The sequence below is a fragment of the Cynocephalus volans genome, chromosome 4, assembly GCF_027409185.1.
Source record: "Cynocephalus volans isolate mCynVol1 chromosome 4, mCynVol1.pri, whole genome shotgun sequence".
NCBI classification, from domain to species: Eukaryota; Metazoa; Chordata; class Mammalia; order Dermoptera; family Cynocephalidae; genus Cynocephalus; species Cynocephalus volans.
In genome coordinates this window covers 145736109-145757674 of record NC_084463.1, presented here as the reverse complement: position 1 = coordinate 145757674, position 21566 = coordinate 145736109, and the positions used below count along the sequence as shown (strand labels likewise).

The 21566-nt window shown below is 52.8% G+C and overlaps 2 protein-coding genes across 4 annotated transcripts; one reads left to right on the top strand and one right to left on the bottom strand.

Moving 5' to 3' along the window:
• Nucleotides 1–6177: 6177 nt before the first annotated feature.
• Nucleotides 6178–12091, top strand: PSMC3 (proteasome 26S subunit, ATPase 3). The gene is made up of 12 exons (XM_063093421.1): nucleotides 6178–6423; nucleotides 6672–6755; nucleotides 7320–7445; nucleotides 7882–7986; nucleotides 8103–8165; nucleotides 8430–8567; nucleotides 8983–9126; nucleotides 9244–9392; nucleotides 10256–10352; nucleotides 10582–10727; nucleotides 11641–11722; nucleotides 11907–12091. The coding sequence occupies exons 1-12, from the start codon at nucleotides 6349–6351 to the stop codon at nucleotides 12015–12017; spliced, it is 1320 nt and encodes a 439-aa protein (XP_062949491.1). The 5' UTR covers nucleotides 6178–6348; the 3' UTR covers nucleotides 12018–12091.
• A 1522-nt stretch (nucleotides 12092–13613) lies between these two features.
• SLC39A13 (solute carrier family 39 member 13) lies at nucleotides 13614–21268 on the bottom strand. 3 transcript variants are annotated; one of them, XM_063093657.1, is made up of 10 exons: nucleotides 21190–21268; nucleotides 19490–19798; nucleotides 17660–17773; nucleotides 17235–17359; nucleotides 16741–16848; nucleotides 16543–16632; nucleotides 15716–15766; nucleotides 15320–15452; nucleotides 15078–15177; nucleotides 13614–14956 (listed from the first exon to the last, which is right to left on the bottom strand). In XM_063093657.1, exons 2-10 carry the CDS (start codon nucleotides 19788–19790, stop codon nucleotides 14881–14883), a joined length of 1098 nt encoding a protein of 365 aa, XP_062949727.1. In that variant the 5' UTR covers nucleotides 19791–19798; nucleotides 21190–21268; the 3' UTR covers nucleotides 13614–14880. The 3 variants fall into 3 exon arrangements, with proteins under 3 accessions (XP_062949727.1, XP_062949728.1, XP_062949729.1); XM_063093659.1 differs by having other exon boundaries at nucleotides 14872–14956; nucleotides 15324–15452; XM_063093658.1 differs by lacking the exon at nucleotides 16741–16848.
• Nucleotides 21269–21566: the final 298 nt, after the last annotated feature.

Genomic DNA, 21566 nt, shown 5'->3' with positions numbered 1-21566 from the left:
ATAATTTCTGAGGCTGGGAAGTCCAGGGTACATCTGGTGGTGGCAACAGTGACCCAGGGGTCTCACATTGCAAGATGGTGGAAGGACCTCACATTGCAAGATGGTGGAAGGAGAGAGAGAGAGAGAGAGAGAGAGAGAGAGAGAGAGAGAGAGAGAGAGAGAGAGAGAGAGAGAGAAATAGAGACTCTCCTTTTAAAGCCCTCAGAACCACGCCCCTGAGAGAGAGAGAGAGAGAGAGAGAGAGAGAGAGAGAGAGAGAGAGAGAGAGAGAGAGAGAGAGAGAGAGAGAGAGAGAGAGAGAGAGAGAGAGAGAAATAGAGACTCTCCTTTTAAAGCCCTCAGAACCACGCCCCTGACCACCATTTTTAATCCATTCACTACTGCAGGGTCCTACAGTCCAATCACCTCTTCAAGGCTCCACCTTTCAATTACCATAATAGGATTTCCACCCTCTTAAAGTCACAGTGGGGGCTAAGTTTCTAATACATAAAGCTTGGGGGGCACAATTCAAGCTTCAGCGAGTTTTGGGGGGACATAGTTCAATCCAATACAGGGTCTGAGGATTAAATGGTAGAAACATGGATGTTAATTCCTGCTATTGCAGGCTGTGCTGTGGTTAATAGGAGAATGTCTTTGTAGGAAATTCACACGAAAGCATTCAAGATGATGGGGTATCAGGTCAGCGGTTTACTCTCAATTGGTTTAAGAAAAAAAGGTACTTGTATTTTTAACTTTTCTTTAAGTTTGAGATTGTTTTGAAAATAAAAATATAGAATAATAATAAAGGATAAGAGTTAGCAATACGGGGGTGAGGAGTGAGGGATGGCTGGGGCAGGGAGAGGCTGGTGGTAAGAGTGGCTCCTTGAGAAGGTGGCATTTGAGTGAAGACCTGAAGGAGGTGAAGGAGTGAACCAAGCAGCTATACTGGAAAGAACATTCTAGAAAGAGGGAACAACGTCCTAAGACAGGAACTGGCCTGGCATGGTCAAGGAACAGCAAGGAGGCCTGTAATGGTTGCAAGGGGAAAAGGGTAGGAGTTGAAGACCTGGAGGAGACTTTGGGGGAATGGAAAGATGCATGGCCTGTGAAGAGCTGTGGCTCTTACTCTAAGTGAGACAGGCAGCTGCTGCAGGGTTTTGAGCAGAGGAGTGACATGATCCGACTAGGTTTTAAAAGAATTCCTCTGTTTGTTATGTTGAGAACAGACTAGATACAAGACAACTGGCCTGGATGCTTCAAAAGTGTCAAGGCCTTGAAAGACCAGAGGTTGGGGACTGTGCTAGATTAAAGGAGACTAAAGAGAAGTGACAACGAAATGCAATATGTAACCCTTTACTTAATACTGGATACTTTTTTAAGGCTCTAAGAGACATTTGGGGGGTGATTGGAGAAATTTTAATATGGGCTATGTATTAGATATTATTGCAACAATATTAAATTCCTTGGGCATGACAATGTATTACAATACGCTATGAAATATGTATTACAAATACTACAATGTATTGTAGGTACATATAAGAATGTCTTTGTTCTTAGGAGATAGGCTGAAATATTTATTTATTTATTTATTTATTTTTTTTTTTTTTAAAAGATGACCGGTAAGGGGATCTTAACCCTTGACTTGGTGTTGTCAGCACCACGCTCAGCCAGTGAGCAAACCGGCCATCCCTATATGGGATCCGAACCCGTGGCCTTGGTGTTATGAGCACCGCACTCTCCCGAGTGAGCCACAGGTCGGCCCAAGGCTGAAATATTTAGACATGAAGTATCATGAAGTCTGTAACTTATTTTGAAAAGATAGGCTGAAATATTTAGACATGAAGTATCATGAAGTCTGTAACTTATTTTGAAATAGTTCAGAAAATGTATATCACACACAGAACAAAAGCAAATGTAGCAAAATGTTATCAACTGGCAAATTCAGGTGAAAGGTACACAAGTGTTCATGGTCTATTCTTTCAACCCTTTTGCATGTTTAACATTTTTTAAAATAAAGGATTTTTCAAAATAATAGAATTAGGAAGTGATTAGTCAGGATTCTCCAGAGAAACAGGACCAATAGGATATCTCTATATTTATACCTTTATGAATTTACAGCTGTCCCTCAGTATCTATGGGGGATTGGTTCCAGGGCCTCCTGTGGATACCAAAGTCAGTGGATGCTCAAGTCCCTGATATAAAATGGCATACAACCTACACACATCCTCCCATATACTTTATATTTTATTTATTTTTTTGGTGCCTGGCAGGTCCAGGGATCTGAACCCTTGACTTTGGTGTTATCAGCACCATGCTCTAACCCCTGTATACTTTATATCATCTCTAGATTACTTATAATACCTAATGCAATGTAAATGCTATGTAAAAAATTGTTACATTGTATTTTTTTGCTGTTTCATTGCTATTTTCTATTGTTTATGTTCTTCAAATATTTTCAATCTGCGGTTGGTTGAATTGCAGATGCGGAACCCACAGATACAGAGGGATGATTGTGTGTGTGTGTTGGGGGGGGGTTTGGCAGCTGGTCAATACGGGGATCCGAACCCTTGACCTTGGTGCTATAACACTGCACTCTAACCAACTGAGCTAACTGGCCAGCCCCACTCCTTCTCTTTAACATTCCCCCAGGTTATGATCCCACATTTGCCTTCTTTCTTCCTATGATAGCAAATTCACTTCCCCCTATGGCAGCTTCTTCCATTTCATACAGAATTTGGACTTAAGAATGGACTGAAGTAAGTCTCCCCGAAATCTCTGCTACTGGAGTCCTAGTTCTTCTGTTTCTTGTATGCACTGAGGCCAAGTCCAGCTCTCTTCTTTAGGAGCCCCTTGGACATGAAAGGAATGCCCATCTTGACTGCTCATTGAGTCTAATCAACAGGCTATTGTAGTCAGTGCCTGCTGTTAAAGAGAAATAAGGCTGGACACTAGTTAAAGGCAGTAAAGGTAGATTTTATTCAGTACTATTGCAGTAGGGGAAAGAGACAAGTATAGAACTGAGCTCAATTCCGAATACAGCAAAGACAGCTGGGAATTTATAGCCAACAAGCAGAGGGGGTAAGTGGATGGAAAATTACTAAGAGAGTTACCAGGCTCAATGGGTCCGTTTCTCAGTGAGTGCAATCAAATAAAGAAGACCAGAAGTCTGGAAAGAAAGGTTTATTACTAGTTACAAGCAAGGAGGACATGGGATTGTTCCTAAAGCAGTGTCTCCTCGAAAGGAGGGTTACAGTTTCTTTTATTGAAGGTAAACATGAATATGCATAAGCTTTATTGAAGTCATCACATGTAAAGGTGGGTGCTTGTCAGCGTGGATGCAGATCACCATGCTTGCTCATGCATCCTTTTATGCTAATTAGTAATTATGCCGCCCGTGGGTGGAAAATTTAGTATTGTAATGAGCAAAGTTTACTCTAGGTTCAGAATTTTAGCAACCCCCCCCAACAACAAAAAAATGAATTTTAGCCCCAAACTTGGTGGGTCTGGTCTTCACTAGATTCTGCTGGTTCTGTGAGAAGCTTCTCTTCTCAACTCCCTGGAACTGGCTGTTCTTATTATTAGCCCTAATCAGTCTCCTTCTATCCTGATCCTTTTAGCAAACAAGAGTAGAAGGATTCTTGCTAAAAGCAGGCTAAGGACTGAGAACATGAAAGTGGGGGATGGGGAACTTAATCAGATATCAAGGGTGATCTGGTATCAAGGGTGGGGCGATTCTGTTAAACTGAGAAGGATTTTTGCTAAAACTGGGCTAGGCAGGCTGATGACAGGGCCAAAGACTAGGCCATGAGGCCTAGTTGAAAAGAGGGCTCAGAGGAGCCTATCTAGTTTGGTCAAGGAGAGACTGCCACCACCTATCATAGGCCTTGGCTGGAAGCTTTCTAAATAGAATAGTTTAGTCAGGACACTCGCCTTAAGTCAGGTTGGGGGTGGTGCAGCACATTCTTTGTAAGCAAATTGTGTGTGGGGGGGTGGAGTTAGTGTGCCTCTGTGGCACCACCGACTTGGCTGGCGTCTGCCTCAGGCATCTGCCGCATGTGGCTATGGTCTCAAACCTATGGCTTCCAAGGACCTGTTTGCCAGTTACTTAGCTCACAGACCTGCGTGTGAGGGGTCTGGTGACCTGGCCTGCTGGGTGAGGGGTCTGCAGACCCAGCCTGGCATGTGAAGGGTTTGTGACCCAGTTTGGACTGTTTCTTTGTTTCCCACGGATTTGTCACCCCTCTTCCCCTGGGTGATGAGCCGCAAAAGGATTACTCAAAGCCTATCTCTCTGAGCAGTGAGAAGCCCTGAAGGGGTTAATCTCCCAGAACCCTCAAGAGAGAGGCATTCCTTCCATTTGGAAAATTAACCCCGAATTGGGGTCCTCTTCCCGCATTTAGTCTCCAGACCAGGAAGTTACAGGAAGAGAACACAGGTGTGGTTATAGTTTAACAATATAGGTTGGTAACATTCAGTAAAACAAGCAAGGTGACATTCCATAATGCAATTTGCAAGGGGTTAAGTTGATCCACCAATAAAAGCTTGATCTTAGCAAACATTCTCTCTCCTTACAGCAATTTCCCAGTATCTTTACATATCAATCAGTAACCTGTCTGTCCTCTGAGCCAGCAACCTTGCTGTGCTACAATTCTTTATCTTACAACAGAGACTAACCTGGGGGAAAATTCCTGTCTTTTGCAAGGTCAACATTTTATAAGTACTTTTAAGAAGTTAGGCTAAACCTGAAACTGCAAGGCTTTGGAAAACCAGGCCCTGTGAAATACACTTGCTTTATGTATACTCCACACTGGACAACCGGCTTGAGGGGTCTGTGAGCTCCAGACCCAGCCCTAGCTCTACGATTGGCCCAGTCGGCAGGATTACGGGCAGGTAAAAGAGCTTCCACACAAGGACTAGGCCATAAGGCCTAGTTGAAAAAAGGGCTCAGAGGAGCCTATCTAGTTTGGTCAAGGATAGACTGTCACCATCCATCATAGGCCTTGGCTGGAGGCTTTCTAAACATATTCCTATTTGTCGGGATCTCCAAATGTAGGCTGCAAAATGGGACCCACCTGCACTAGTTGTGGTGGGATTAGCTCAGACAGGGCAGTCTCTTCCCCAGCTGAGCTTCTTGACTCCTGTCAGGCAACTCTGAAAAGTGGAAATTTGGGGTCCGCAGTTCCATTGCTGACAGTGACTCACTGAATGACGTTGGGAAAGTCACTTACCCTCTCTGAGCCTTCATGTGCTTATCTAAAATTGAGAATGATTATTCAATCTGTCTGTAGCACAGGGTTGTTGGGAGGGTGTAATAAAGTACTGCTCCCTGTGGAGGTGCTTTGTCAGCCTGAGGGAGCAGCTGCAAATGTTATTTAAAGAAATTTCTGTCTTCAACTGCATTCCAAGAAAACCACTGCACAGATTTTCACCAAGTTTAGAGGGTGTTTGTGGTGGCTTGAATTAAAATATAAGCTACATGGCTTACATGAAGTTCATTTTAGGGGGCTCTAGGACTCACCTCAAAGCTATGAGGAGAGATCCTCCAGGTTAGCAGACACAGGTACAACCAATGAGTCTCATGTGATCCAAAGAATCTGCCCTGCTCACTGAGATAATCTAATCACGAACAGAGAAAGCAAACGATTGCCGACGTGAGTTATAATATTTTTAATTGTAGAGGCTGATTGTCAATTGAGCTCTTCCCACGTGGACAATTCGTGGCGCCTGCTCCCAAGTTAGCAGCAGCAGCGGTTTCTATCTTTAAAACTGGTTAATGATTCTCTCCAAAATAACCCTTGGTGGCCAGCTTGTACTTAAGTAAATAATCATTAAGATGCGGCCTGAGGTGGCATGCCTTTTTCTCGGCCCTTTGTACACGGCTGGCGTATGCTGTCTACGGCTTGAGAGGCAGTGCCATTGTGCAAATCCCTTCAGTCCTAGTAGGGCCAGATTCTGAGGTTTAAAGCCCCTCGTAGTAAGCGCCTTTTCAGTTATGGCCCAGATTAAAACTACATTTCCCAAGGGACCTCGCGGCTCCCACCTTTTCTCCCTCCCCTTCCGGTTTCACACCCAGGCCCCGCCCCCGCCTGCGCGCCGGCCAATCGCGGCCCCGCGTTTCGCGCCTGGCATAAAGAGGACGCGGGCGGAAACGTTTCAGGAGCCGCGGGGGCGCGTCCGGTGTCCCGCGGTTGGTCTTTGGAATCGGAGCAGCAGATTCGTGGTGGCAGCACGGCCGGAGATAATCTGATCACGAATCAGGATTGGTGGAGAGAGATTCGCTACCAGTCAGGAGAAGACGTTACGAAAGACGGCATTAATCTCCCGCCGCGGCGTCTGCGCAGTCCGGTCTTCGGGCTGCTTCTCCAGGAAATGAATCTGCTGCCGAATGTCGAGAGTCCAGTGACTCGGCAGGAGAAGATGGCGACCGTGTGGGATGAGGCTGAGGTGGGGACCGGCAGGACTGGGGGTCCCGGAGCCGGGGCCAGCTGGGAGACGCCCTTGGCGGGAGGGGAGGAGGTAGCCAGGGGTCAGGGTCTGGGGACGGGGCCGTTTGGGATGTGGACAGAGGTTCAGATTCCGTCCTGGATTTATGGGCTGGGAAACTGAGGCTGTGAATGGGCCGGGAGAACGCGGGATGCTTGTCCTGAGTAAAAATAAGTAAGCAAATGTATAAATAAAACAATTTTTAACAGCAAGATGGCATTGGGGAGGAAGTGCTCAAGATGTCCACAGAAGAGATCATCCAGCGCACGCGGCTGCTGGACAGTGAGATCAAGGTGGGCGCGCGACCCCCGTGCGGGCCCCGTGTGATCCTGGTGCCTGTATTGCTTCCTCCTCGGCCTCCCTGGGGAAGGCATGGGGCCTGCGGCTTCCTCCTCGGACCAGGAAAAGGGAAAACTAACCCTTAGAAGGGACAAGAAGAGGGACAAGGTGGTGGGAGACCAAGCCTGAGATGGACAGCTATCAGACTGCCTTTCACAACGAGGTCTTTAAGTATTCCTCTAATCGTCCTTTCAAGAAATCTCCACTTTACAGATAAGGGAACTGAGGCTCAGAGAAGTTTTTACTATGGTAAAGTACCAGCCCTTACTAAGCAGCAGAACCTAAAACCTATATTTGCCTGACTCAAAGGCTTGTTCTTTTACCAATACTACAACTGTTTCAGCAGGAGGATTCCAAACTCGCCTCCTGTTTTGACTTCTGCAGGATGTAGGTACAGTCAGGCTTGGCTTTCAGAGAGCCCTAGAGCTGGGTGAACGGGTGCAGGAGGGTGCCCTGGGCAGCCTGGACCTCACCAATTACAGAGCCCTGACATGTGCCTCCACTTATCCTCATCCCAGATCATGAAGAGCGAAGTGTTGCGAGTCACCCATGAACTCCAGGCCATGAAGGACAAGATCAAAGAGAACAGTGAGAAAATCAAAGTGAACAAGACCCTGCCATACCTTGTCTCCAACGTCATCGAGGTGTGTGTGTATGTGGAGGGGAAGAGAGGGGGTTAGCAGGACTTGGAGACAGCCTAGGAGGGGCTGCTAGCAAACGAGTGGGTGGAGGTTTTGAGGCCAAAGTGCATGTTAGAGCTACACATCCTGGAACCTTCTCTCTAGTGTGCACTAACGGAGAGATACAGGGCCTGACCAGGCCTTGGAAGTCTCACGTGTCTCCTTTTCTATTGGTTATTCTTCTGGGGTGTGAGTAGAAGGGATGAGCTCCACATAGAGAAGCAGCACCTAAACAGAGATCTTATTGCTCGCTTGGCTTATCAGCAGCAACTTTTCTGGGCTCAGGGCTAGTTTCAGCAGTGGGAGAGGATGGCCAGCCCTGCAAGTGTTGGGAATTGTCTTGGCCCAGGAAACCCTGGGCTCTGTTGAGTTGCAGGGGCTGAGCTTTTTCCCTTACCAGCTACTGGATGTTGATCCCAATGACCAAGAGGAGGATGGTGCCAATATTGACCTGGACTCCCAGAGGAAGGGCAAGTGTGCAGTGATCAAAACCTCCACACGACAGGTGAGGCTGGCTCAATAATAGAATGGAGGAGGGTAAGGGGAGGATGTGGGACGGGCCTGGGGAGCCTTCCTGACTGAGGACAGTAACTGAGGCTGCGCCTGTAATTTTTTCTACAGACCTACTTCCTGCCTGTAATTGGGTTGGTGGATGCTGAAAAGTTGAAGCCGGGAGACCTGGTGGTGAGTGATGCCTGAGCCCAGGAAGGGCTTTTCCAGTGAAGTTTCTCCACCGATGAGCTGAGCTCCTGCCTCAGCCCCAGGTCACTACTGGCTCTGAATCTCGGCAGAGCAACCTGGGGAGTCTGGGATCATGTTTACTTGCTCCTTGATTCTTGTGTTGCCCAGTCCTGTATCTTTCCTTTCACTCTACAGACACCTGTCACCCAGCCAATTAGGTAGGCCTTGAGCTAGAATAAACCTGAAGGCCCTGTGCTGTGTCCTCAGGGTGTGAACAAAGACTCCTATCTGATCCTGGAGACCCTGCCCACAGAGTATGACTCGAGGGTGAAGGCCATGGAGGTGGACGAGAGGCCCACAGAACAATACAGTGACATCGGGGGCCTGGACAAGCAGATCCAAGAGGTGAGGGAGGCTTGGCAGTTGCCAGCAGCCTTGCTAGCCTTTCATGTTTCTCCTTTTCATTGACCAGAGCATGTCCGCCTGATGTGTCTCTTATCTTCATAGCATCCTAGGGAGGCATGTGACAGGTTAGGAATCTGAGGTCCAGAGAGATTCACTTGCCCAGGGTCACCCAAAGTTAGGGTCAGAGCCAGGACTGGAACTCAGGCTCCTGGTTCTTGGCCCAGTGTCTTTCTACCATATCCTGCTGTTCCTTGGTGGGGGTGAGCATCCTGTGCCCTGGTGATATGGGGGAAGGGAGAGGGCAGTGTCTCTAATTTGGAGTATGAGGGGTACAGATGGGGTTGAAGCTAGTAAGGGTTGGGCTGTGGGAGCCCTCAGGGCTTCACTCTCCTCACCCAGGACTTCTTCCTGGCAGCTGGTGGAGGCCATTGTCCTACCAATGAACCACAAGGAGAAGTTTGAGAACTTGGGGATCCAGCCTCCAAAGGGGGTGCTGATGTATGGGCCCCCGGGTACAGGGAAGACCCTGCTGGCCCGGGCCTGTGCTGCACAGACTAAGGTGAGTGCTTTGGGACGGATGAAGAGGAAGTGGGCAGAGCTGAAGCTTTAACAAATAGACTCACTCAAAGGGGCCTGTCGTGCCTTTGGCCTGACCCTGTCACCCCTACCCTCTCAGGCCACCTTCCTAAAGCTGGCTGGCCCCCAGCTGGTGCAGATGTTCATCGGGGATGGTGCCAAGCTGGTCCGGGACGCCTTCGCCCTAGCCAAGGAGAAAGCTCCATCTATCATCTTCATTGATGAGCTGGATGCCATCGGCACTAAGCGGTAGTGGGGTGCTGGGGGCCCCCACGGGGATCTCTGTAGCAAGGGCCTTGACTCTTTGTTATGCTAAATTTTAGCTCCTTTTCACCCTGTCTTCTCCTCCCACTGGGACAGTGGCTCCTCTCCTTTTGAGGTTCTACGTCCTAAATTCTCTAGCCTCTCTGCTCCCCAACTACCCATTCTCACAGCTGCCAGCATAGCATGTTCCTTTTAAAACAGCAATCTGGCCACCTCACTCATATGTACCCACAGTCCTTCACACAAATAAACTCTTTCTGGGCCTCCCCATTGCTCCTTGGGAGAAATGCTGGGCTTCCTGTGGCCTGCAAGGCCCTGTGTAGGGCTGCTCCTGCTCCCCTCCAGCCTCATCTTCTACCTGTCCCCACCTCCCCTGCTCTGGACTCTGTCCACGGTGTCCCCTCGGTTTTCAGGCCCACCCTGGCTCTTCTCTAGCTGGTAGCCCAGCCAGTGTGTTTTCAGCCTTCAGATCTCAGCCTCAGGGAAGCTTTTTAGGGGATGACTGCCTAGCTCCCCCTTGTGCTCCAAGTCTGGGCCAGATCCCTGCACAGTATTTCTAAGCTTTAGCTCAGTTTGCAATCACATGTCCATCTGGGTGATAGCGTGGGCAGTGGCTGTTTGTGCTCACTGTTTTGTGCTAGGCCTGGTACCTGATCCCAGTAGCCTCTCCAGTCTCTGAATACTGCATTCCACAATCAATGACACCTTTTATGTGCCAGCCCTGGGCTGGGGGCCCCAAGTTGAGCAAGAAATTTCCCTGCCCTGGACAGGCTTCTGGTGGGTGGAGAAGGGAGGGCTCTCCCCACGCTGTGGTCTCACCAGTGTCTCGGGCCTCTGGGGTGCCCCAGCTTTGACAGTGAGAAGGCTGGGGACCGGGAGGTGCAGAGGACAATGCTGGAGCTTCTGAACCAGCTGGATGGCTTCCAGCCCAACACACAAGTAAAGGTGAGTATTATCACTTCCCGGATGGAGAAAGTGAGGCTCAGAGGTGGGGGAACTGTCTCAAGTCAGCCAGCTAGTGAATGGTGGGGCTACAATTGTAATTTGGGCCTATCTTTAATGTGCCCTGCTGTCTCACCCGCACCCTGGGCTGCCTCTGCTTTTTATGACCATGACTACACGTCTGCCAATGCCTTCCTCCTCAGTGCAAGTTGATGCTTCTCCTGTTCCTCAGGTCATTGCAGCCACTAACAGGGTGGACATCCTGGACCCCGCCCTGCTCCGCTCAGGCCGACTGGACCGCAAGATCGAGTTCCCAATGCCCAATGAGGAGGCCCGGGCCAGAATCATGCAGATCCATTCCCGAAAGATGAATGTCAGGTGAGCACGGATGTGAGCAAGACGCTGTTACTTCTGTTTGTACTGTGCTCCCCAGCCTCCGTGACCACCATCTCTCCCTCCCCATGCACAAACAGCGCTGTTTCACACGCTGGCCTGTTTCTCCCCGGTTGCCTGACACAGTCTTGCTGGGGCCCAGGCCCTAATCTGGGTCCATTGCTTCTTAGAATCCACGCCCCTGCCCCCTCCCTAACACCCCCACCTGAGAGGCCAGGCCGGAGGGTCAGTTTCCCAGCCTCCCACACCCAAGCAGATGCACACAGCCCAAGCATGGCCCAGGGGAATCTAGCCAGGGGCCAGGTACACCTGAGTTCAGACCTACAACCTTTGCCAGGTGGTATGGCCCCTCTAAGCCTCAGTTGTATTATTTGGGATTTTGGCATAATAGCACTGTCCTCACGGGGTTTTGGTGAGGATTAGATGTGACAGGAATGAGCACAGTGCTTGGCACATGAAGAGGATGGTATAGTAGCAGCAGTTCTGTGCTGCTGTGGAGCCACTCTGCTGGGAGAGTGTGAGACCGTCTTGTCTCCATAACCCCCTGTTCCCCTGCCTCAAACTCAGTCAGTCCCTGGAGTCTCCAATGCAAATTTCTAGAAGGCTAGAGCTCAACAGGCACTGGCTGGCCAGTTAGCTCAGCTGGGTTCAGATCCCTTTACCAGCCAGCTGCCCTCCCCTCCAAAAAAAAAAAAAAAAAAAAAAAAAGGAGGCACTAGAAATACCCTAGTCTACCTCTTTTGTTACCCCATCTTGTACTGAGAAGAAAACAGGTGCAGAGGGTAAGGGACTTGCCCGTGGTCATAGGAGAAGTTGATTTTGCTGCTTGATGGGGGCGTGGGAGGACATCTGCCCCCTCCCCATAAGTAACAGTCTGTGATGTCTGCCCTCTCCCCAGTCCTGATGTGAACTACGAGGAGCTGGCTCGCTGTACGGATGACTTCAACGGGGCCCAGTGCAAGGCCGTGTGTGTGGAGGCGGTGAGTGGTCTGGTGGAGTGGGTGCATTGCTTCCTGCCTTCTTGCCCCTTCCCTAGACAGGACAGGGGTGGAGGGTGCTTGGCTGGTGGTGACTGCTGACGGAAGAGGTTGAGAAGGCCCAGGCTTCTGGGAGCAGGGATAGGGGTGCGGGCAGATGCCCTAGCCCTGTCTGTCCTGGCTACAGGGCATGATCGCACTGCGCAGGGGTGCCACGGAGCTCACCCACGAGGACTACATGGAGGGCATCCTCGAGGTGCAGGCCAAGAAGAAAGCCAACCTGCAGTACTACGCCTAGGGGCATCCCCAGACCTGCCCCTGGTCTCCTGCTGGTTAAAGTTTGTAATAAAAGATGGCTTTGGGTCCCTGCCACCTGTCTGTCTTGCCTCCCCTGAACTCTGGGTGGCTGAGTGGGGGCATGTGCAGGAGGCCCTTTCCCCAGGTGCTGCAGTCTGGAAACCTGAGACAGCTGTGGGCACCAAACCAGTTGTCAGGGTGAGGCCCTTGGGGTGTGTAGGGTGCTGCAGCTGTTACCTGGAGTCTTCACCAAAGCCTTGTGTCCCTCTTCATTGCCCCACCTCACTGAGCTTCTAGAGGTTTGTGGCCCTGCAGTTCCAGAATGAAGTCCTTGAACAGAGGCCAGCCTTTACTTTCTTTCTGTGTTTTGATGCTGTGGCCCTAGTGCTTGTCTGCTTATAAAGCCAGGCTCTGGGTCTTTGGTCCTTGAAAGTTTTTCCTAGTTTCCTGGCCCCTGGATCTTTTTTTTTTTTTTTTTTTTTTGCCACTGGCTGGTACAGGGATCTGAACCCATGACCTTGGTATTACCAGCACCACACTCTCCTAAGTGAGCTAACTGTCCAGCCCACCTATTTCTCCATATGCCCCTATTAGCTCTTTTGGTCCATTTCTTCTGGCTGAAAAGTGAGCCTTGAGCAAAATCTATTCTGAGAGCTGTCTAGGCCTGATCTTCTGTCCTGCTATGTTCTTTCCCACTCCAACAGGCCCCATGTCCTCTCACACAGTTTGCTTTAGGATCTTGCTGATCCCTTCCTGTCCAACTTTCTAGCTCTCCCACCTCACACATGAGCTAGTGTGGGTCACTATTCTTTGAGAGTTCATTCTATGCCACATGCTATACAGGTCTTAGTGCGTAATTTTATCTAATTATCTGGATAACCACTAATAGTCTATCCCCGCTTAATAGCTGTGCTTAAGAAACTGGGCCGAGTGGTGGCTGGCGAAGACAGCCATGGGTTTGTTCCTTGGGTCTATCAGGCCTAGACCTGTTAGGTCCTTTAGACAGTTATCTTGCTGGTAGGTGAAGCAGATATTACATACCTTCTAAGTGTTTTGCTGATAGAAATACTGAAAGCTAGGCACTGCTGGCTAAGGATGGAACTGATGTGATGTTAACACCACCTATACCAGACTCCATGACACTGCACAGACTCTGCTGATCCTGGCCAATGGGCTACTAAAGGTTCTGCTTGGCTTGGAGAGAAAAGAGGTGGACAGGACTTCTCCTTTCTGCATTCTCTGATAGCACAGAGGGGAAGCAGTACCACCCAGTGCCTGACCTGAACCTTTGGACCTTGTTATCAGCACGAGGCTTTAACCAAATGAGCAAACCGGCCAGCCCTCTCTTTTCTTAATGATGATTTCACTGGAGCCAAACCTGGAGATAACTTTGTAGATGGAGTTCACTTCCTTGATTAAATTATTAAGGGGGTAGCAGGGGAGAAACTCCTGACTTTTAGGTCTGTAAAATAATGTCAATGTTCTTGAGGGTGGTGAGGAGCAAAAATGGTGTAGTGCCAGGCTCATATGGGTGCTCAGCCATTATCAGGGTAAAAGGCTAACAATGAAGCAAGCCAGGAAAACATGAGATGTTCAGAGATGCACAGTTCTGACACAAGGACCTGGCCAGGAGCACCGAGGAAAAGCCCTGCTTGGCCATGGGATCTCGTGTGCAGAACAGGCAGCCAGTTTGTGGATAATATTTATTTGTACCTTATCTATAGAACAGGTATTTACAGATACAAACAGAACCACGGCAAAGTTGCTGTAAGATCATTCAGGCCCTCTCCATGGCTAGTTCTCAAAACATCAACAGTCAAGCGGCAGGGCTGGAGCCCAGCTGTGGAGAGGTCCAGCTGAGTACTTGGGTGTCAGCCAAGGGAAATAGCTGGGGATTATGGCTTCTGCATTCTCCCAGAGCACATTCCTGAGCACTGACAATGTGGAGCCCTCACCACCCCCACCTTATCCCTAACCCTAATGGGAAAGGAAAAGGGGCCCGAGCGGGGACAGGCAGCTGTGGCTCATTCTCCTGCCCAAGTCTCTGCCTGGACCCTGTGCTGGCAGGAGCATCCCTGAGCTGGACCGGGAGGCCTCTGGCCTGGGGCTGCTCTCTGCCCTGCAGGCTGCCGTTTGGCAGCTGGAGGTGGCAAGAGCTGCTGGTGCTGCCAGGGAGCATTCGCTGGGGGAGGAGTTGGCCAAGGGCAGTGGCCCTGAGGAAGAGCTCTTGGAAAGCATCTCCCAGCTCAGTGCTGGAAGGGAGGGACTGTCAGTGCTGAGGGGACTGGTAGCTATACGAGTACCTGCCTCTCCTTTCTTTGGCTGTAAAAGTGGCAAAAGAAGGGCTGGGAAAATGGACACAGCAGTGAGAAGCTGCCCCAGCCTTGGCCCCTAGGCTGCCCGGGGCCTGGTGCATAAGCAAAGAGGGGGTTTACTCCCTCAGCAGAGGCCCAGGGGGCTCCAGTGGGAGGCAGGACAGCTGTGGGGTTCCCTCCAGTCCTGGGTTCCTCGGGCCACTCTCCCTCCTTTGGGATACCAGTGAGGCAGGGTCCTAGCGAGGTGGGCCTCTGCTTGGGACCAATGCTGCTGTTCCTCACTGCTCACTCTGGGAGGTGCGAGATGGCAGGGTGGCAAGGAGAGAAGACCACAGCGTAGCAGGGGCAGGCACACAGGGATCACAGTGTTGGTCTCACGCATACACACCTCCGGCCACATGTGCACGCCACACACATGCCCCCTCCCTTGGGTCTGGTTGGAGGCTCGCTTGCTCTCACAGGCACTCATCCTCTCTGCCTCTCACATACACAGTTACAGAGTGAATCAAGTCTCTTATTGCTGTGTGGGGGTGGGGGCTTCGGGGATGATTACTCCACAAAGAGTGAGAACAGCACCATCACCACGATGCCCATGCAGAGCAGGAGCACCTGCTGCAAGGAGTGCCTGTGGGGAGAGGGGCCAGGGTTCAGGGTGGTGGCATTGGCAGGGGGAGCAGGCAGAGGCCAGAAGCTCCTTCTCAGGCCCCTGTGGGCCCCGTGAATATCAGTCCCAATGGGTCACTCACCATGGATCATCTTCCTCCAAGAGGTCTGGCAGCACATTCACCAGGGCAATATAGAGGAAGCCGCCAGAGGTGAAGGGCAGGATCCAGGCCACTGTCTCCTCTGCAGCGAGAGAGGAATACGCGACTGGCTGGGAGCGCAGGGGACCCTATGCACCCCACTGCCTCCTGCAGGGGAGACCAGGGCAGCCCCGACCCTTTGGCAGGTCCCCTCTGCTGACCGCCACCACCCACCACACCCGTACCTACTCCCTTGGGAGACTGTGTGCAGATGGCGAAGCAGGCACCCAGCAGGCCCCCCAGAGCTGTCGAGAGCTGCAGCTTGGCTGCGCTCCATCGGTCAAAGCCGGCCCGCAGCAGGATGGCAAAGTCGCCCACCTGAGGGGAGGTGCAGATGTTCACCCTGGGCCCCAATTGGACCAGATCCCAAATGCCTCAGGTAAGGACACAAACACCAAGCTCCATCCCCCCACCAACAACCCTGCCTCTGGGCCCAGTCCTGAGGCGGCTGCAGCTTGGTGGGGGAGGAGCTCTAAGCCCACACAGCCCAGCCCCAGCCTGCTGCTGCCCCAGCTCCATGCCGTGCTGACCGTAGGAACCTTTGGTCCTGGGCCCCTTGAGGCCGCCCTCCGGGCACTCACCTCATGGGGAATCTCATGCAGGAGGATGGCCATGGTAGTCAGGAGCCCGATCTGCAGGGAGGGGAGCCTGAGTCTGCGGGGTCTGTGCCAAGGGCCCGGCACCCCACTTGCCCACTCAGTCTACAGATATTTACTCTGCTTGCTTGGGGCTGGACACTGTGTTGGCTACTGGAAATACAGCAGTGAGTAAAAGAGACAAGAAACTTGCCCTCATGAAGCTAACAGTCTAGAGGGGAGACACAGAACCGTGTGGTTACGTGCTGATGGGTGCTGTGAGGGAAAGCATGGACTGGTGCCGTGGGCCAGGAATACAAGGGCCTCATTTAGTTGGGAGGTCAGCAAAGGCCTCTCTGAGGAAGTGCCAAGGCCTGAAGGATGAGTCGTCAGCCGTTCGAAGAGTGGGAGGAAGAACATTCCAGGCAGAGGGGACAATGTGAGATAGGAAAGAGCTTGGCTAGTTCAAGAGTAGGCAGACCACTGGGGTCAGAGCACAGGGCAGAGGGAGGAGGTGGAGGGAGAAGCGTCTAGAAGAAGACCCCTAAGGGCCAAGCCTAGCAGCTGGAGATAAAGGCATCCCAACAAGGAATGGTGGAAACAAGAACAGACCAGTGCCTCCGGACAAAAGAAGTTCAGGGAAACCAAGGAGGTGGCTATGGCAGCATCCAGGAGAGCAGCAGGGAGGACTGTGGGTTTAGATGAGGGTACTGGTAATGGAGGGAGCCAGAAGCAGACAGACTCGAGACATATGCTGGAGGTGGAACCAATGGTCAACACCATTCCCACCAAAATTGCCTGAGCCCCACCTGTGCCCCCCCCACCCCACTTACCTTCTTGCTCACAAGGAAGCTGGCGGCCACAGCCAGCCCGTGAGTGAAGTTGTCGATGGTGTTGGCCAGCAGGTTGAGGTAGCCACTGACCTGGGATAGGGGAGAGAGAGCCAGGCTGAGCTAGGCAGCAGGGCTGAGTCAGGCTGGCTACCTGGGTGTGTGGCTGCAGGAGGAGGGGGCCCTGAGTGGGCCACTCACTTTGATGCTCCGGACCACGGCACTCGGGCCGGGCTCTGCAGCCGGCTGGGCCAGACAACGGCCTCCATTGAGCGCGGCAGCAGCAGCAGTGGGGTTTTTGCTGGGGGCCTAGGGCCAGGAGAAGGAGGGAGAGGTGACATTAGATGCCCCCCGCTCAGCCAGGGTGGACACAGAAGGGGACAGAGATGGATAAAGAGACAGGAGCACCTCTTTCCTCTGGCTAGACCTCTCTGCTGCTCCAACAGTGGGTGCCCCAAACTCAACAAACACCCGATCTCCACACTGCTGTCACTGTCTGTCTATCAAAACAAGCCACAGCAGGGGCTGATGTGTCACTCCCCAGATCCTCCTAAAGAAGTTGGCCCAGCCTCCTATAGCTCCCAGGAAAGGGCCAAGAGATGCCTCTTTTCAGGGCTGAACTCAGAACTCATGCCTCCAGGGCACCACCAGAGAACACAGGATGATGTATCCAGTCCCTGGGGCTTGGGGCTCACCTGGCTGGTCCCCTCCTCCTCCTTGCTGTCCAGGAACATCTTCTCCAAGGCCAGGAAGGTCAGGAAACCAGCAATGACCCACAACCCCAGTTGCTGTTGCTGCTGTAGGCTCTGCCCCTTACCACCTGCAGAGGGCAGCACTGACAGACCAGGCCAAGCCAGGGCCATAGGAGGGGGCTGTTTGGAATGGGACCTAGTCCTGGGCAGTGATGGGGTGGGGGTCCAGGACTGGCTGGTTGGGACCAGGATGCTGCGATCAAGAAGATGACCCTTCCTCCCAGGCAAGTTCCCTGCCAGATGCCCAGAACCCCTCTCCCAGTCATTTCGGCAGAGCAGGCAAAGAGCAGGCAGGCCCTAGGCCATCCCTGGGCATGGACACCAGCTCCCCACTCCTGCCCTCTTGCCCCCAGCTTGTGCTCACTTACCAGGGCTGGTGCTACAGGTGTAGGCCCATGCCTCGGGCAGCAGGTGCAGAAACACATTGCCTAAAAGTCCCCCCAAGGCAAAGCTGAGCAGCTGCTTCAGGCGCCAGGCCCCAGCTACAAGGCAGAAATATGAGGTCTGGGGCTGACTCACTGGAGCCCCTGCCTGACCTCTGCCCCACCCACCTCACTGGGCTCTGTTCTCTCAACCAGACTTGTAAGCCTCCAGAAGGCTGGATGTGGGCTGCTGCTCTTCCTGGGTGCCCACCCCACAGGCCCAGCACAGGTGAGTGCTCAGCAGGAATACACCTTAATGACTGTGGGGCCACTACTGCTTCATGGTTAAGAGACTGGGCTTTGGAGCCTGACAGATCCCAGTACCCCAACCCACCAGTTGGTGACCTTAGGCAGATAATTTCTGAGACTGCCCATCTGTAAATTGGTTCTTGTAGGAATTAAATGACAATATATATAACCAAGTGCTTATTAAATAGGAATTTTTCATTCTCAGTCACTGCCACTCTCAGAAAAGCGGCAGAGATTTGGGGACTTTGCAGACTTGTAGTATCCAGAGTTGGAAGTGCCCAAAGAGAGCCACATACAACTCCTTGGTTTTGGGTTTTTTTCCCATAGCTTACTCTCCTGGCTTATAACCCCTTGGTTTGATAGAGAAACTGAAGTGCGTAGAAGACAGAGGCAGCTGGGTGGTGAGGTGGGATCCCAAGGGAAGCTGCTACTTCCAGGCTGTGTGACCTTGGGCTGGTCCAAGAACCTCTCTGTACCTGTGCTTCTCCACTTGTAAAATGGAACTGATAATCCAAGTGCTCCCTCCAATGACCTGGCAGGGCAGCTCTGAGGAGGGAATGAGCTGATTCCCAGGCATGACAGCAGGCCCCCATGAGTGCTCTGTGCATGGCTGTGACACCAGCCCTCAGCCCAGAGCCTGGCACAGAGGTGTTCAGTAACAACTGCTAAACAAACAGTTCCTGGGCTTAGCAGGCAGCACAAGACTCTGGGGTGCTCATTTATAACAAATTCCTGAGGCCCTGGTCCAGACCTACAATGTCACACTCTTGGGTTAGGGGATAGGCACCTGCATTTTTAGCAGCTCCCCACATTATCTTTTTCATTTCCAATTACAACATGTTATTTGTGAACAGGCAGTACATGCACATGGCACAAAAGGGTAATCAAGGAAAAGCCTCTTTCCCATGCCTGTGCTCATCTCACAGATCCCCCCGCAATCCCTAGAGGCAGGCCCTGCCACCAGCCTATTGTATATTCCTGCAGAAGGCTGTCCCAGCTGCTTTTGGTTTGAGAACTCTTTTATGCTATGAGCAGAGACTGAAGGGAGAGGACTGTGCTTACCACTGCACCCCTGTGCCCAGCCTGAGGCCTGCAAACATCCAGCCCTGTCCCTGCACCAGGCAATCTGCCAAGTGCTTTATGTCTATTAGCTCATTTAATCTTCGTACCAGTACCTATGAGGTAGTTACTAGTAGTATCCACATTTGTAAGGTTGGGAGACTGAGGCAGAGTAAAGTTAAATAACTCGCCCAATGCTACCCAGAGCCAGGATTTGAACCCAGGGAGCCTGGCATCCATATTCCCAACCACTATCAATACTGCCTCTTGGTGACTGCTTGCTGTTGAAAGAAAAAATGAGCATGTGCACCCCAGTCCCACAGGACCAACGTGAGAAATTCTAGTCTATCCCCACCATCCATCTCAGACACACAGTGACTAGTATGTAAGACCTGGAGTCTCCCAAGAATACCAGCAGCATGTTTCCCACACTGCTGGCTGCCCCTGGGGCACTGGATGGTCACCCACCTTCTGAGCGCAGCATGGTCCCCATCTCCAGGGGAATGAGGAGCAGCGGGAAGACCCCACTGAGCCCCACCATGAGTGAACCCAGGAGGGAGCAGATCCAGGTGTCCAGCCTTTCCCCGCTCAGCAGGGCCCCCCAGGACTCGCTTTCCTTGTTGTCCAGGCGACAGGCCGCTGCAGCCCCCCGGCTCTGGAGGCCTGACTGGGAAGCCCCAGCCCTTCCCATGAGCTCCAGGGCAAGAACAGTGAGAAAGAAGAGCCTTTGGCCCGCCATGCCACAGCCAGGGCAGGGACATCCAGGCATGCCACGTACTGAAAAACACAAAGGCCACTGACGTGAGCTGCCACCCTTGGCCGCACACCTACTTAGGAAACGTGGCATCTCAGCCCTCCCTCCAAGTGGTCAGGCTTCCGCCCTCCCTGCACGGAGCAAAAGGGCTCTGCTCCTCCACATTCCTAATCCCAAGGACCACGCATTTCTTTCCTTCTGAGCCAGCTCCAGACAGTGTGTCAGAGCATGTCTGCCTGAGGCTAAACTTTTCCTAATGACAGGGTGAGGCGCTGGCTGGGTTCCCTTCAGCCACCGGCAGGCCCAGCCCAGCTGGGTGTCTCTGGCTGCCAGGATGCACCCTGGTGAGGACACCCCAGGGACTGAGGCCAGCATGGTCTAGGTTAATGGGGCTGCATTCAGGGGTAGGGTGGGGAAACTGAGCAGCTGAGCTAGGATAAGATCATCAAAGCTTCTTCCTTGGAAATGAGCCCAACGTTTCTGGGACAACAAGAAAGAAGAGGTGGGGCTGGAGAGAAAAGATCCTTTTGTCAGAAGATGCCTCCCAATTGCGAAGAGTGCAGGCTTTGGAGAACTGCAGGTAACTGCTCTGCACTATTAGCTGTTTGACAGTGGGCAAATCCCTGAAGCCCCCCTCTGGGCCTCAGTGTCTTCATCTGTGGGATGGGGCTAAGTACTGCCTCCCTCACAAGGTTGTGAAGATGAGATAAGCTTGATAATGCAAGTGTACGTGCCTGGCGTGGAGAAGGCACAGAGAGGCCCTGCTTGTGTAGGAGGAGGCCGGAGCACCCTCCGCAGCAGGAATGTGCCCGGCCACAGGACGTGGTGTCAACCAAGCGAGAACTTCAATCTGGAAACTCAAGCATGAGGTTTAATATGGGCTGCCCTGCCTCATGCTGGCTGTGACCTTGAGCTGGGACGTCCCTGCCTCAGTTTCCCCATATGCTGATGGAAGTGGGAGGGAGAAAAAGCAGCTGCCTCTGGGTGACGGAAAAGATGCCCACATCTGGGATCTCCGGGCCTTAACTGATGAAACCAGCGGGGCTCCACTGGGGACCAAAGGCAGGATTGGGCCAGGCAGGACCGGGAGGCCGAGGCAGGTCACGCAGAAGTGAGGGGACCACAGTTTAGGGAGAGGCAAGGGGGTTCGGAGGGAGTCCTAGAGAAAGGGGGAAGGGGAAAGCGAGAGTGTAGCGTCAAGAATGAGAGAGCCGGAGCAGGGGACGGGAAGGGAGAGCCAGGGAAAGATAGGGACTGTGGAGCGACCGCAGCGAGGAGCTGAAGGCGGGCAAGTTTAACTCCCGCGCTCTGGGAGGGGGCGCAAGTCTGACCAGGACGAGCCGGGACGGGTCGGGAGGATCGGTGGGTCGGTCCCGCCCGGCACGCGGGCCCTACGGGTCCCACGGTCACTCACCGTGCGGCAGCTGCGGCGGCGCTCCGGGCGGCCCCGGCCATCCAGCTGCGTAGCCGCGCCCCGCCCGGCTCCGCCCCGCCCAGCCCGGCCCCCGGCCCGGAGCCGCCCCCGGCGCGCGGCCACGTCACACGGGGCCTGTCCGGAACCCGACGCGCCGCGGGGCGGGGGGCGGGGGGAGCGGCGGCCGAGGCGCTTCCGCCTCGCGGCCATGGGGGACCCGGGCGGAGAGCGCACTTCCGCTCGGGCCGGGCGGCGCGCGGCGGGGAGGGCCGGACGGAAGTGGGAGGCCCACCGGCACCGCGCTCAGCCAGGCTGGGCAGGGGCGGAGGCGGCGGCCCGCCGGGGACCGCGATATTGGCCGGGCTGTTGGGCTTGCG